This window comes from Mya arenaria, chromosome 2 (assembly GCF_026914265.1).
Source record: "Mya arenaria isolate MELC-2E11 chromosome 2, ASM2691426v1".
Classification (NCBI taxonomy): domain Eukaryota; kingdom Metazoa; phylum Mollusca; class Bivalvia; order Myida; family Myidae; genus Mya; species Mya arenaria.
Genome location: NC_069123.1, coordinates 59649554 through 59664171, shown reverse-complemented (window position 1 = coordinate 59664171; position 14618 = coordinate 59649554). Strand labels below are relative to the sequence as shown.

The 14618-nt window shown below is 35.5% G+C and overlaps 1 protein-coding gene across 2 annotated transcripts in view; it reads right to left on the bottom strand.

Annotated features, from left to right (window-relative positions):
• LOC128207767 (transmembrane channel-like protein 7) overlaps window positions 1-14618 on the bottom strand; it is a 40116-nt gene that overhangs the window by 21263 nt on the left and 4235 nt on the right. The window contains exons 1-7 of one of the 2 annotated variants that reach the window (XM_052910893.1): window positions 12217-13557; window positions 11956-12025; window positions 9575-9656; window positions 2973-3253; window positions 2604-2758; window positions 385-538; window positions 7-168 (exon numbers count right to left, since the gene is read on the bottom strand). In XM_052910893.1, the coding sequence (XP_052766853.1) occupies window positions 7-168; window positions 385-538; window positions 2604-2758; window positions 2973-3253; window positions 9575-9656; window positions 11956-12025; window positions 12217-13439 (2127 nt within the window). In that variant the 5' untranslated portion in view covers window positions 13440-13557. Of the gene's footprint in view, window positions 1-6; window positions 169-384; window positions 539-2603; window positions 2759-2972; window positions 3254-9574; window positions 9657-11955; window positions 12026-12216; window positions 13558-14618 lie in introns of those variants that run through there. The other variant, XM_052910898.1, reaches the window with a different exon arrangement.

The window sequence follows — 14618 nt, the reverse complement described above, 5'->3', positions numbered from 1 at the left end:
ACTGACCTCTACAAGTTTCTGGTTGGTGAAGTATATCAGATAAAGAGCCCCTGACAGAATGGCAATAACAAGGACATTGACAAGGAATCGTATGGTGTAGAGCTTCAGTTTCTCTCTAGTGGTCCGGCTGTCCTTCTTCCACTGTAGCCTCTGGTACTCCAGTTCATTCTGGGTAAAGTAAATAAGCACAGCTTTGATTAAGCAAAACTTGAGCTATTACTAAATTTGATATAACACCCAGACGCCACCATTATATGAGATGGCCGAGAAATATTTAGACATGAAGCCTAAAACTCAGTGCTGACAATGGGGTTATTTTTTTTTATGATCAGTATTAATTCTGGGAAAAAAACAAAAATGCTGCTGTCCCAATGTAAGTTTTACCATGATTTCTTGTCTGATGCTCTTGTGTTTGAGTTGTGCAGTTTTCTGCTGTGAGATACAGAAGTCCCAGGCCCCAAACACTTTGTCACAGTACATGTTCACACCACTGCCACTGACCGACGTCAACACGCTCTGTTTCATGCCTTTTGCTGAACTAAAATTGGCATGGAAAAAAAGAAATGATTTTACATTGAAATGCTTCATGGTCAGCTTTACCTATTAATGCTTACATAGCATTTTCATTTTTTGGAAACAAAAATAAAACTACACAGCTCTTTTAAGAAACAAACAGCCATGCTATTCTCATTCAATTTGGATTCAATTTAATGACAATCTCTTATGGAGGTAAGGATATATGGAGTGGACAAAAGCTATGGCTCAATGCTATTACATTGAACTGTGACCTTGATCTTGGGCTGGCCCTTCTATGATAGGGGTTCTGCAAATAATCTCAATGTTTGAATTGGACTAGAATACTATGACTCAAACCTTTGACATTCAATAACCTTGACCTCCTTGAGCTCTGACCTTGACCTTGGCATGCATAAATTGTGTTTTCTGCATGGATATGCTGAACATTTGATACCATTGTCTTGGAAATTCTCGAGGTGTTAATAAGATTTGAAGCTGACATGAAACTGTGACAGACACATGAAGGATATCAGAATAAAAACATTATGTCACCCAGTGTATAGAACGTGGTGGTGACAGAATATTTACAATTTAACCTCATGAGTACTGGGCTTGTTAACATATTTGAACGGAAAATTTTAGCAATTTAAAAATTAAGAAGTGCAATTGTTGGTGGAATATATATGTTTCAAATGTAAAGAAAAAAATCATGCCAACTACATACAGTAATATTGCAACAAGAAACGCCGCAATGCGACAAAACCAGGTTTTTAATGATTAACAGAAGAACTTCAGCCTGTGTCTGTTTTTCTATTTTTAGTAACAGTGACCTTGAACCTAGGGACCCTAAATGCAATCTATTGAAAGGTATCCATAAACTCTTCCTTTATACCAAGTTGTGTCAGGATATGTCAACCCTAACTTAAGTTATTCAGTTTCAACCATTTTTCTATTTTTAGTAACAATGACCTTGACCCTAGGGACCCCAAACGCAATCCCATGAAAGGTATCCATAAACTCTTTCTTTATACCTGGTTTGGTCAAGATATGTAGACCCTGACTAAAATTATTCAGTTTCAACTGTTTTTCTATTTTTAGTAACAGTGACCTTGACCTTGAATCTAGGGACCCCAAAATGCAATCCCATGAAAGTATCCATAAACTCTTTCTATAGACCAAGTTTGGTCAAGAAATGTCAACCCTAACTAAAGGTATTCAGTTTGAACCATTTTTCTATTTCTAGTAACAGTGACCTTGACCCTAAGGACCCCAAACGCAATCCCATGAAAGGTATCTATAAACTCTACCTGTACACCAAGTTTAGTCAAAATATGTCATCCCGAACTAAAGTTATTTAGTTTCAACCTTTTTCTATTTTAAGTAACAGTAACCTTGACCTTGAACCTAGGGACCCCAATCGCAATCCCATGAAAGGTACCCATAAACTCTTTCTATAGACCAAGTTTGGTTAAGATATGTCAACCCTTACTAAAGTTATTCAGTTTCAACCGTTTTACTATTTTTAGTAACAGTCACCTTGACCTTGAACCTAGGGACCCCGCAATCCCATGAAAGGTCTCCATAAACTCTTCCTATAGACCAAGCTAAGTCAAGATATGTCATCCCTATCTAAAGTTATTCAGTTTCAACCATTTTTCTATTTTTAGTAACAGTGACCTTGATCTTGACCCTAGGGACCCCAAACGCAATCCCATGAAAGGTCTCCATAAACTCTTCCTATAGACCAAGTTTAGTCAAGATATGTCATCCCTAACTAAAGTTATTCAGTTTCAACCGTTTTTCTATTTTTAGTAACAGTGACCTTGACCCTAGGGACCCCAAACGCAATCCCATGAAAGGTACCCATAAACTCTTTCTATGGACCAAGTTTGGTCAAGATATGTCAACCCTTACTAAAGTTATTCAGTTTCATAGGTGAGTTTGACGCTGCCCGGCCGCCAGAACAACGACGTTCGCCATTCTAATAACCAGGTTTCACTATGTGAAAACCTGGTTAAAAAGCATTAAAAGATGCAAGACAAACAGCAAGCGTCCTTTAAATTAACCTAACCAAACATGCAACTTACTTCTTAACAAGTAGGATAAAGCTGAGGATGTAGCCAACCCCTACAGCACAAAGGTAGGCCAAGGACATGTCATAGGTGAAGGAATCACCGATGGGAAGTCTGCTTGTCCGGTTGAAATACCCTCCATAGAACAGCACTGTGTTCTCCAGCCAACCCTGCAGGGATAGGAAAATACTGGTTGAAAAATAATATGTCAGAGCAAAAAACTTCAAAATTCAAACAACTATTTAAAGAGAAAGGTTTACCCACAGTTTATGGGTTTATGTTAAACCCATCTGGTTAAACCTTACATGTACTTATAACGCTTTTTGCTTAAGCATCATTTTCAGAGCCTAACAGGAAAATATATCATAAACTATTTTCTCTTACAGTTCCTTGGAGGATGTCAAGTACAGACTGAGAGGTAAAGCCTGAATCAATGGATTCTTCCACAAAGTCTGTGTAGTTCCCACTGAAATACACAGCCTCGTAGTGGTAGAGCGAAGTGCACTCATTGACAGAGGCCTTGAATAAGTTGTCTCCCGAGGCGGTGGGGAGCAGGAGAAAGGGCATGAGAACCACAGTGATCATGAAGATGGTTAGGAACAGGTTGAGAAACAACAGCCAGCGCAAGAATCGGAAATACGACACTGTTGCCTGCCCAAAGTGACCTGCAATAGAAGTTGAGAGGTACTATCATTATTGAGGGAGGAATAGCATTTCTCTTTTGATTTTGACTCTCTACCTTAACTTAACAAATGTTTAGCTTTTTAAGGTTTAAAAATAAAAGGTTTATAACAAGTAACCCCAAGATAATATTCAATGTCCATTTCACAGGTTTAGCTAAGCCATTTTTATGTCATTCACCAAGTAACATTCTTACCTCCCCTTTCAAACCTTTCATGCATTTTCCATTCATATATCCTAACATAACTTACAATAGTGATGAAAAAAACATATCACCACCTACACGCCTAACATTTATAGATATTCCATAAACAAAATGTAGATGATTCAGTCTTATTTGACATATTATTGTCTTTGTTTTAGAGTTAATAAAGGTCTGTCTGCGCTCATTAGCTGCATTATAGCTTGAGCCTCCTACATCCCAAATTAAAGTGTATTTAAATGCAAAAAGAAATAAATGACTGCAATTCCCTATTTTTAATTTTGAAATTTCAGTAATAGTCTATTTTCTTCAAATTAACTAATTTTTCCATAAATGTGAAAATGTGTTACTATTAATTACCTCAACATAACAGCGGTTATAAAGACTATGAGGCTATACTCCTACTCTCAATGACCCTGAAGGCTCTAGCCCACATTGTGGTAGTGATTATAACAAGAGCTGCCTAAGGACAGTGCACCCTACTATAAGCCGCTTTGTCTTAGAAATGAATGCAATAATGATATAATAAGTGCCTGTCAAAACAATAAAAAAATTCAAATCAAAAAGTAGACAAGAAACGCCTCATGGGAAGAAACCAGTTTTGCAGTGATTGACAGATGAACTTTGCCTTTGTTGAAAGAATTCAGTTTCAACTGTTTTTTCTTCTTTTTCTAGTAACGATGATCTTGACCTTAACCCTAGGGGATCAAAATGCAATCCCATGGAAGTACTCAATAAACTCGCCTAAATGTCAAGTTTGGTCAAAATATGTCAACCCTAACTTAATTTATTCAGTATCAAACAGTTAATAATTTTCAGTAACTGTGACCTTGACCTTGACCCTAGGGGCCCCAAATGCAATCCCATAGAAGTCCTCCATAAACATTTTCTACATACAACATGTCAACCCTAACTAGAGTTATTCAGTACCAAACAGTTTTTAGTATTTGTGACCTTAACATTGACCCTAGGGGCCCCAAAGGCAAATTCATGCAAGTCCTTCATAGACTTTTTCTACATACCAAGTTTGGTCACAAAATGTCAACCCTAACTAAAGTTATTCAGTACCAAACTGATATTTTATTTTTAGTCACAGTGACCTTGACCCTGAGGCCCCCACACAAATCACATGAAAGGTCTCATTAAACTTGTCCTTATGGCCAAGTTTGGTCACAATATGCCAACCCTAACTCAAGTTATTCAATACTAACAAATTTACTTTTTTAAGTAACAGTGACCTTGACCATGATTCTTGGAGCAACAAGTAAATCCAATCAAAGGCTTCTTTAAACTTCTCCTATACAAAGTTTTGTTGCAATACATCAACCCTAACTTAAGTTATTCAGTTTCAACTTATTTCTATTTTAGTAACAATGAGCTTGACCTTAAGGGTCCCAACAATCCAATGACAGGTCACCATAAACTCTTCCTTATACCAAGTTTGGTAGCCAGCTTGCCCGATCAATGACGTTCATCATTCTAATAACCAGGTTTCGCCGTGTGAAAACCTGGTTAAAAATATAACTAGAAACACCGCAATGAGACCAATCCAGGTCTTTACTGGGCAATGAGAAATTAATTTTTGTACGAGATAGGAAAAAGTAAAAGCCTTTATCTTTACTTTTATCAAAAAAAGACGTAACTGAAAATTGTTACAGTTAGCCCTCAATATCGTGTTGAGCATGACTACAAGTGGCGCCTGCTTTATATCAATACCAGCGCAAGCACGACCTATTATCGCAATAAGGGGTGTCCCATAGAGAGCCTCGTTTTTATCGTAAACAAAAATATTTGTTATAGATATTTACTATATATACAGGTGACTTCATGGGAAAGCCTTATATTTAAAAATATCTTCCATTGAAATGAGAATTATTCCGATATTGCGTAATGTTTGAGGATTTACTTTGTCCCGTTTTCCAAAATCAAGAAGGCCGAAAAGAACGACGCAGAATGAATAATGATCAAGTTTTAAACCAAATTTTTGAGGATATTGATTTTAGTGACAGAACTAATGATGAAAATGATTGGGACAATGATAATTTAGACCAAATTATTTGCAACTGCTATACTCAATCGTGAAATTGACATGCAACAAGCCAGTCTAAATGTGGACTTACATGTTGACACTGAGAATGGGTGGAGCTCTGAAGATGGCAAAGCATTTGTCATGCCATTTTCTGGACAAATTAGGCTGTCATGCGAGTTGCCAGAGGATGCAGAAGCTATCGATTTGTTTAACATTATCTTTGACAATGAAATGTGGCAGATATTTGTCACCCAGAAGAAACTTTATGCCAAAAAAAAGCTTGCTACAACGCAGTGGAAACCACATACCAGAATGCAAAAATGGACATATGTCACTATCAATGATATGAAGGTTATTATTTTCATTATTACTTTGTCAGTATGTTTGCAACTTAAGTACATTTATTATTATTAATAATAATATTATTATTATTATTATTATTATTATTATTATTATCATTATTATTATTTGTTGTAAATGAATGGTTGTTTATCTGAAAATAAGTTGAAAAAGTGTAAATAAACAAAATCAAAAATGAAAGTAGAAAGCGAAAGTATGAAAGTACACGACGGGGAATCCACGTGACCAAATGGTAGGTTTCAGTGCAAGATGGCGTCACCAAAACGCTCGACTCGAGCCATGCTTTCCTTGAAACTTTAACCGTTCTCGAGAACACTTCTGCAATGTTTCCAAAATGTACGAAATCCGACTGGTAGGTTACAGTTCCGTTTATCATTTTGGCTCGGATTTAGCGGAAAATGAGGTTATAATTTGGGAAAATCGCAAAAAACACTTAAGTTTTGTTTAAACATAACAGGCACATGCATTTGGGAACGAATATTTTAATGATTTTAAAAGATATAAGAACGAAAAGAAAATGATAGGTTGCAGCTCCGATTTTTGAAGAGATAGGTTGCAGTTCCATATTTAGGTTGCCATCTGGACTGCAGATTCTTTGACTTAGTTTTAGTGTTCAAGCCAAACATATAGGTTCCCATAAAACTCAACTGATATTTTGCTATACCATTGTTCTTTTTACATAGTTATAACATCATCTAAAATTATAAAATCATTGAAAATCACATCGAGACTGCTGTTTTTTATACTTTTGATCTTCTGCTTACAAATTTATAAGGTTACCATCATTAATGATTTGTTTTCTGTGACAAATTGATGTATTACACGTTTAGAGTTGAATTGTTAAACCATTATCTGTGATAAAATCTGCACATCAGTATACTTTTATTGTATGACGTGTTAATCGATGTTTTGCAATTTTCGATATATCATATGGAATGCATTTTTATCTTTTAGACCAATTACACGAATAAGAGAGTCTTTCCCTTCATCAACCTAAACGAAATGAATGCAGGATATCTAAACAGCTAACCAAAACAAATGGCAGCGATACAACAAAACAGAAGAAGTGTTCAGTGAGCATTCGTTTGATCACAAGGTGAGGTCAAGACTGGCCTCACGCAGAAAGAAAGCGACAGCACCCACAGACAGAAATGCAATACAAAGGGAAACTTTAGGTGTACGTTGGGAAAAGGCTAGATGAAATTTGTCGAAACAGCTTCCAACAAAGATCATCGGAAAAGACTCATGTGCCATTCTCATAACAAAAAAACACGACAAATATATCCATTTTCACTGTAAATATCATAATAAAAAGTTCATGTTATGCTGATGCCGTTCTTACATTTGATATTTTAGCTTAATATATATGTGTGTGTGTGTTATAATATTAATCAATCAACATTTTGTGTTAATTGTTGTAGAATGCCGATTGGTGCATGTCAAAAGCAACTTCCTATATGAGCTTGTATATTTATTACCCATTTACGTTTGAACTTTTAAATCGCTCCTTACATATTTGGTCACCAGTTCATGTAAGCAGAACTCATGAAAGGCAATGTTTGTCATTTTAGTTAAGTATAACGTTTAACTTTGTTACTTGCGTTTGAACAAGATCAACGAATTAAACTCGACTGGTTTTCAATGTCGACATGCATTTTATATGTAAAAATATTGTTTAATCGCAGGATGATGTGGTTTAAACCTAGCTTATTCCTACATTGTTTAATTATAAAACTACATTCGTCGCTGTTATAATCCTTCCGTGTCATGAACATGCATTACCTGACTTAATATCAGTACTAGAAAAAATATGATGTAAGATATTGAAGATTGAAGAGTTAGCTTTCGATTAATGCGCCGTGTTGAACAACTTCGGACCAATTGAGACCACCTTTGTTTAAATGAACAAATACCAAACAAGTGATTGGTATTTTTTTATTTATTAAACCTTGTGTTAACCTAAAGGTAACTTCAACTAAAGAAATCTTTAACACTTGATTAGGATAAAGATTATGAGTTTCTTCCATGGCCGAGAGTGTAAGATAGGTTCATTCCGACCCGAGCGTCGGGTGTTTTGCGGAAACGAGGTTTACCCTTTCTTACGCGAGCGGCTATGGTAGATGCTTTTTCTCCCACCTCAGTTAAAAATAATTAAGTAAAAATGAGTTTTTTGCTGGAACTCTTTTGTGCAAAGTGAAAATAATTGCGTATGGATATGAGATAATTCGTGGTTGTCATGGATATGCGCGCAGTGATTCCGATTAAATCAATAGTAAAATCGGTCTTTAAATAGTCCTAAGGAGAGTGAACCATTATTTCTTGAATAGTGCGTTAAAACTGTTTTATGGTGACATTCGAAGCGAGAAATAATTAACTAGCATTCTTAATATTGCCACAAGACAAGGTTTCCATGATGCTACAGACGACAGTCTTCAACAAGGGAGGTAATTACAATGTGGTGACCATTAAAAAGGAGTTCCATACGGGCATTTTATCTTTGCCCGTGGGGTTGATGTGAATGACCAAATAGTTCAGTATTATGATTTCCTAAGAAAATGTGTGAAACGGTGGAAGAAAGTTTTCTTCCATTTATTCGACTTGGTTATTGTAAATGCTAACATTCTGTACAAGAAGTATTGCAAAGATGGAAGGAAGAAATCACACATGGAGTTCAAAGATGGTATATTCAACGCCTTGATTCGATTAGCGCCAGAAGCACCTCGGCCAAAAACTCCCGGAAGGAAACCCAGCAAACTAATGGATGCAAGACTGACGGAATGTTACTTTTCCGGGCATATCAAACCGTAGCCTGGAGCCAAAAAATTGAAGCCAATGCACAATTGCATTGTTTGCAATGTGGCAAAAAGTGAGTGTGCAGGATGTTAGCGAAAACAGACCCCATTCGAGTGCAAACAATGTCAAAAACCTATGTGCCATCCTGTGTGCTTTGAACATCATACAATATCATACAATGAAAGATTATAAACTTGTTCAGGAGGAAGATAATGATTGATAATCAGAAATACTTTTGCTATATTTGCATAGAAAAACAGGACTGATTATTATCAAAGTTGAAAAACTGTGTCTAAGTGAAACATGTTGAGTACAGTGGATTTCTTGTACAAAATTTGTATTTTATATCCATATTTTCTTCATTTCTTTTCTGTTTATATATATGTGTTTAATATTTTGACAACAAATATTACATATTTTTGTTGTAAAAAGTAAAAAGTAATAATTTCAAAGATAAACAAAACTTCTAATGAAAAACTCTTTAAATTCAAAGATAGCTCTTCACATACGCTTCTGACACACAAACATTCATCACTATCCATCACAACTATAATCACTATCCATCAATTTTTACTAAAGTAAACAACATGTGAAGTGTAAAGTCAATTAAATAAAGGGTATAGAAATAATTAGTAGAAATCCTAATTTGCCCTTTGACTTTAACTGGATACAATGAAGTCCCTAAGTCAATCAGGGGCCATTATTTGTATTTAGGATGAAATGTTATTATGTAAGCTAATTGTAAGATGAGTCTTAAAAATTTAGTGAAGCATTTAGTCAATTGAATGAAGGGTATAGACGTTATAAGTTAAATTCCACATATGCCCTAAAACTTAACGCTGATGTAGATGCTGGGGTGAGTAGTACAGCCTCCTTATTCTTCGAATAGTTGAGCTAAAAACTATGAGCCTAAACTCCTACCCTCGATGATCTTGAAGGCTCCGGCCCACAGCTCCAACTGATACAACCAACTCTTCACCCAGTTTTTAAAGTGTAAAAAACTCTGAAAAGAACAATTGAGGGCGGTTTAAGCAAAAGTATATAATGCTGGAAAATGTTCATACAAAGGAACATCGATTAATACAATTTCATCAATTGTTAAGTTATATGAATGGGTTGTTTTTTATTTGTTTTTGTTCTTGCTGAATAAATTAATTGCTCAATTATTTTCTTAATAAATATGATACTGGAAGAACATGTTCAAAGAAAGTTGCTATAATAAATAAGATACTGGAAAACATGTTATCATAATACTTAAGTACAGTCAGTTTGCAGCTAATTGTTATCGATGGCTCCGAATGAAAAACCAGTATATGCATTTGGGCTCAAAACTTCATTAAACTTCCTTGATTCTGTTTTTTTTGAGAAAACACCCATTCCAATAAGAAAGCAAAATTATAAAAAGGTGGCAAATGCATTGGATAAATGCAATCCCTGTACATGCAGTCTTAGTGCAAAGCAGTTTGAATTCCATATAAAATTGATATAGTTACATCAGTTTTGCACAAGACCTCAACATTGTGCAAAAAAATGACAGGATCTTCAATTTCACTTTTAGTTATTTGTCTCCGATGCAAAGTACCATTTTGACATTAACTGGTTTTCATTTGGTGCCATAGTTATGCAATTTAAACCATATTATGGCATACATATTTCTGATTTGAATTTAAACAGCTTAACATAATACATTGCTATTAATTCAAAATATTTCCTATGAGATTAAAAAGCGGAAACAATGCATATAAGGCAATTTATTTAAATAGTTGCAGTATGAACAGAAACCTTACTTTGAGTGATAAAGCATTTGTTCAAAAGTATTTATTGCAAAAAAGACATGCAACTTAGAAAGTCTTTATACATTAAAGATAAGGACCTACATGTGTATATATAAATGGCTTACACACCATAACTACAGCAACACATGTTAGACAAATCAGGGAAAACACCACGCACAAAGACACACTTAACAAGAGCAACAAAGATCAACATACATGTAGGTACCACACAACAATCCTAGCTAAGCATATCATACACATGAAGGGAGACACAGCATTTGACACTAACGATGTCCCGGAAACCAAAGGACATCAAATTTCATGGAGGGACACTAGAACCTCCCAGTCAGGTGTCTTTATGGGACACCATAGTTCAAGCAGAAATAAATCAACAATAAAAACAATATTGTTGGAAGAGCACAACGTTGGCTTTGCTCGTCAACTTCATGTTTTAAATGTTCCTTAGAAGATGATCTGCATTCACCTCATTTTATAATTAATTCTCTATATTTTGTAAAAAAAGCAGATACACTAGATTGTAACCCTGAGAGCAAAATGATGATGTAATTGCCAATACAAACAATGAAACCGTGTTACGTACTACATTATTCAAACTCGTAGCATTTCATCCATATATTTAGGAATCTAATGCTTAAAGCAGCTTTATGTATACACTTGTAATATACTAAACTGAAAAACTTGGGAGCCCCTTTACACCATATCTCATGTTGAACTCTTTGTAAAGCAGGCGTATATAATGCCATATTATCACAGAGAACATTTTCTTTTGAAGGGACCCTTAATTTAAGGAAGAGACACTTGATTTTAATATGTGGTGTCCCTACATGATCCCTGGGAAATATAGTTAGTGTCAAACCCTGGAAACAACACTTGGAAATGAGACAGACAACAGCAAAGGGAGGCTAGTACTTCCTGCATTGGTCGTAACAGCTGCAAGCACAAGCCAGGAGCAAGTTTAAACATTCACGTCAAACAACAATAGCACCTCTATATATCCTGAGACTGTTACTAATAAGTAAACAAACATGTGATCAGTGAGTTATTAAACATTTAAGAAATATTTTCTATACCAAACCTTATGTATTTCAAGCAGTTAATTAAAAGCTTAATTGGTAGCTAATTCAACTTTAATTGATGCAGCCGATTTCAGTAATTCTGCCCCAACTACTTTATAGTTCCTGTGTCATCTAAGAGTCCACCTAATGTATCATGGAAACGTTTTAGGAGATTTGGTTCTTGTTGAAGAAGCGACATTAAAAGCCATGGACAGACAATGCCAGCAGCTCTTGGGTCTTTGTCCCTGGTTTTAGCTGATTTAGTAATGAAGAAGCAACACATAACCACTGGGGTGAAGCTGAAGCACCTCTTATCGGTATGCAAGTTCCATAAGTCTACATTTCATAATTGATAATTTGGCAGTAGATTTCTGAATAGAACATTCTACACATTTCAATTCATAATACAATAATTCTTAAGTTCTATATGCAACAGAGAGAAAATGGTTACCATGGCAATTTGGTATTTTCTCATTTCCCAGCCTTCCAGTGAAGATGACTCATGAGAAACAATTTGGTCCCTGCAAAATGAGATTTTGAGAAATTTAATTATCATACTCAAGAGGAAATATTGTACTTGTACTACACTAAAATAATATGCGGTTTAATGCATTGGCTTCATGGCCTGCATGAACAAAGAACCTGATTGATTTTCGTTCATTTTTTTTAACAGATCAAGATCTAGTTCTCTTAATTCCTTCAGTTACTGTACCTGTTTATGGTACGCAGTGCATCTGCTCTATCTTCTGTTTTCAATTCACCTTTTTCTCGCTTTAAATGCTGCAGTCTGTACTTCAGGCTTTTTGTTTTCTTAACATTTCTGTTGCTAGGAAGCTTTGAGTCACTATCAACAGAATTGCTGTATATGCCACTTCCCATTATGGAACTCCTAGCCCCATCAAATGGAGAACGAGAGTCATGATGAATTGAATTCTTTTTCCGTATTAGGGTTTTGAAGCCATCAGCAAATGAAAGCCTGTTATTGTGGTCGTCATTGTCCTGAAACCGTCTTGTTCTCCTCCTTTTTGAGGACTTGTACCTCATGGATCTGTTGACTCTCCTCATGATAGCCCTCTTCTCTTTCTCTTCTTCAAAGTCTTCATCCTGTTCAAATCCTTGGTTATCAAATCCGTGGCCTCGACTTCTAGGTGTTCTATGAGGTTGTACATCATCAGAAGCTTCATACATCCCCTCTGTATGCTCAGTTCTGGATCTTTCATATCCATCACTCCTGGGCAGATAGTGTGTGTGTCTAGTGTCATACTCATTTTCTCCAAGATTTTGTCTTCTTTCACCTTTCCTATACCTAACATTAGATGTATCCTCTTCTGTATTATAATAGTCATCATATGAAGCTCTTTGTTCATTGTTGTTTTGGCCCCTTTGCCTGTTTCCACTTACACCATCATATTCTCTTGCATGGATGTCTATTTGTCTCTGCATTTGCATGTCATGATTGTCCAAGCCTTGAACATGGGTGTTGTAGTAGTGGTCTTCCTCTGCAGATTTGGCTTCTACAGAGTTCCTATACATTGGCCCATTATGGTCATCAGAATAAGGCCTCCTCCTCTGACCAACATCTCCCCTCTGTCTCTTTTCGAGATCATCCATTTCATACCAGTCTTGATTGCCATTATCCTTCTGTCCCCTGTTATATTGGGGAACGTTCTGCTCTTGGTGCCAGTCTGAGTTCACATATTTGTCTTCACGATGATAATTGGGCTCATGTCCATTTCCATTCAGGTGTTCTATCTGAAGAGCACCATTAACAAATGCTCCAGGCTCATTTTCATAATAATCCCTTGCATGTCTCTGATCATCAAACTGACCAGTCCAGATAGGCCTTTGGTCATCCTGTTGTCCACCAGTCCATCTTTGCACGGAGGAATGTCCTTCTGTATGTTCATATAGTCTGGATCGGTCACGACTATTCATCTTGCATTTCCTGTTAGCTCATTTTAGTCTTGTATGATTTCCTTTCTTATCAAATAAACCTTGCTCTATTACAATTTAACTGCGAGTGAATTTTAATGTTTCTTATCTAGTAGTTGTCTTGTCCATTTTCTTCCTATTACTGATTGGATTGATTTTATTTTTCTTCAGAACACTTCTTTATCTTTATTTAAAACGCTAATAAATATTTTCACTGATATCAAATGTTTGTCTAGTACAATAAATCGTTCCAGTTGTAAAAAAAAATGTGCAACTTCCTGGTTCAATATGTCCAGGCAGTTATGAAAGCTGGCCTTTGGTAGAGGGCTTTGGTTATCAGACTCTAACAATGAACTGATTAAGTTATCGCCACACTCTAAAACTGATCCCATAAGACACCGAAAAACAATGTTATCAGTTCAAACCCTAATGCAAAATATATATGAAACATGTTGGTTAAAAGCCAGAAATAAATATTTTCATGTTAAAAAACCGTAAGACTATTTGGTGAGGATCTAATATAGAAGAAATCTTGGTACAATAGTGATAAAGAGATTAAAAATCACCATTTAAGCACCTATAATTTCTACAAAAATAATGCTGATTTCCAATTGTCACATTTCTTTCTCTTAACAAAACAAGGAATCAAAAAAATACACGACTTGTTTTTGCTGAGGTTGTGCTGAGGTTGAAATTATTTATACATTTAGGGACGATTTCTTATTGCATCGCAGCAAAGTAACAATCTATTATCATATCAATGTTCAAAACTACCATGCACTGAGGGTCAGAGATAACCACATTATTATAAATCAAAACTTGTTATCATTGAGAGGTATTAAAAACAATGTTTAAATATTGATGTGTTAAATCACTTCAGTGTTGTAATTTAGAAGAGATAACCTTAAGTTGACATACATCTCTTCATGCCAAATCTTTCAGGAAGTTCCTATCAGAGCATAGAGAAGGGCTGAAGCACCAAGGCTATCATTGGAATTGATGTATGCTCCCCGACAGGGTACAAATTGGCACGGAGAGCACAAAATGAAAATAAAAAAAATAAAAAATAAAAATTCATAGTTTGAATTTCATATTTTAGGAAACCAATTGTTTATTTACATTTAATTCCATAACTCTATGAAAAACCAAGGAACCAGAACACATACATGATAATACAGGCTT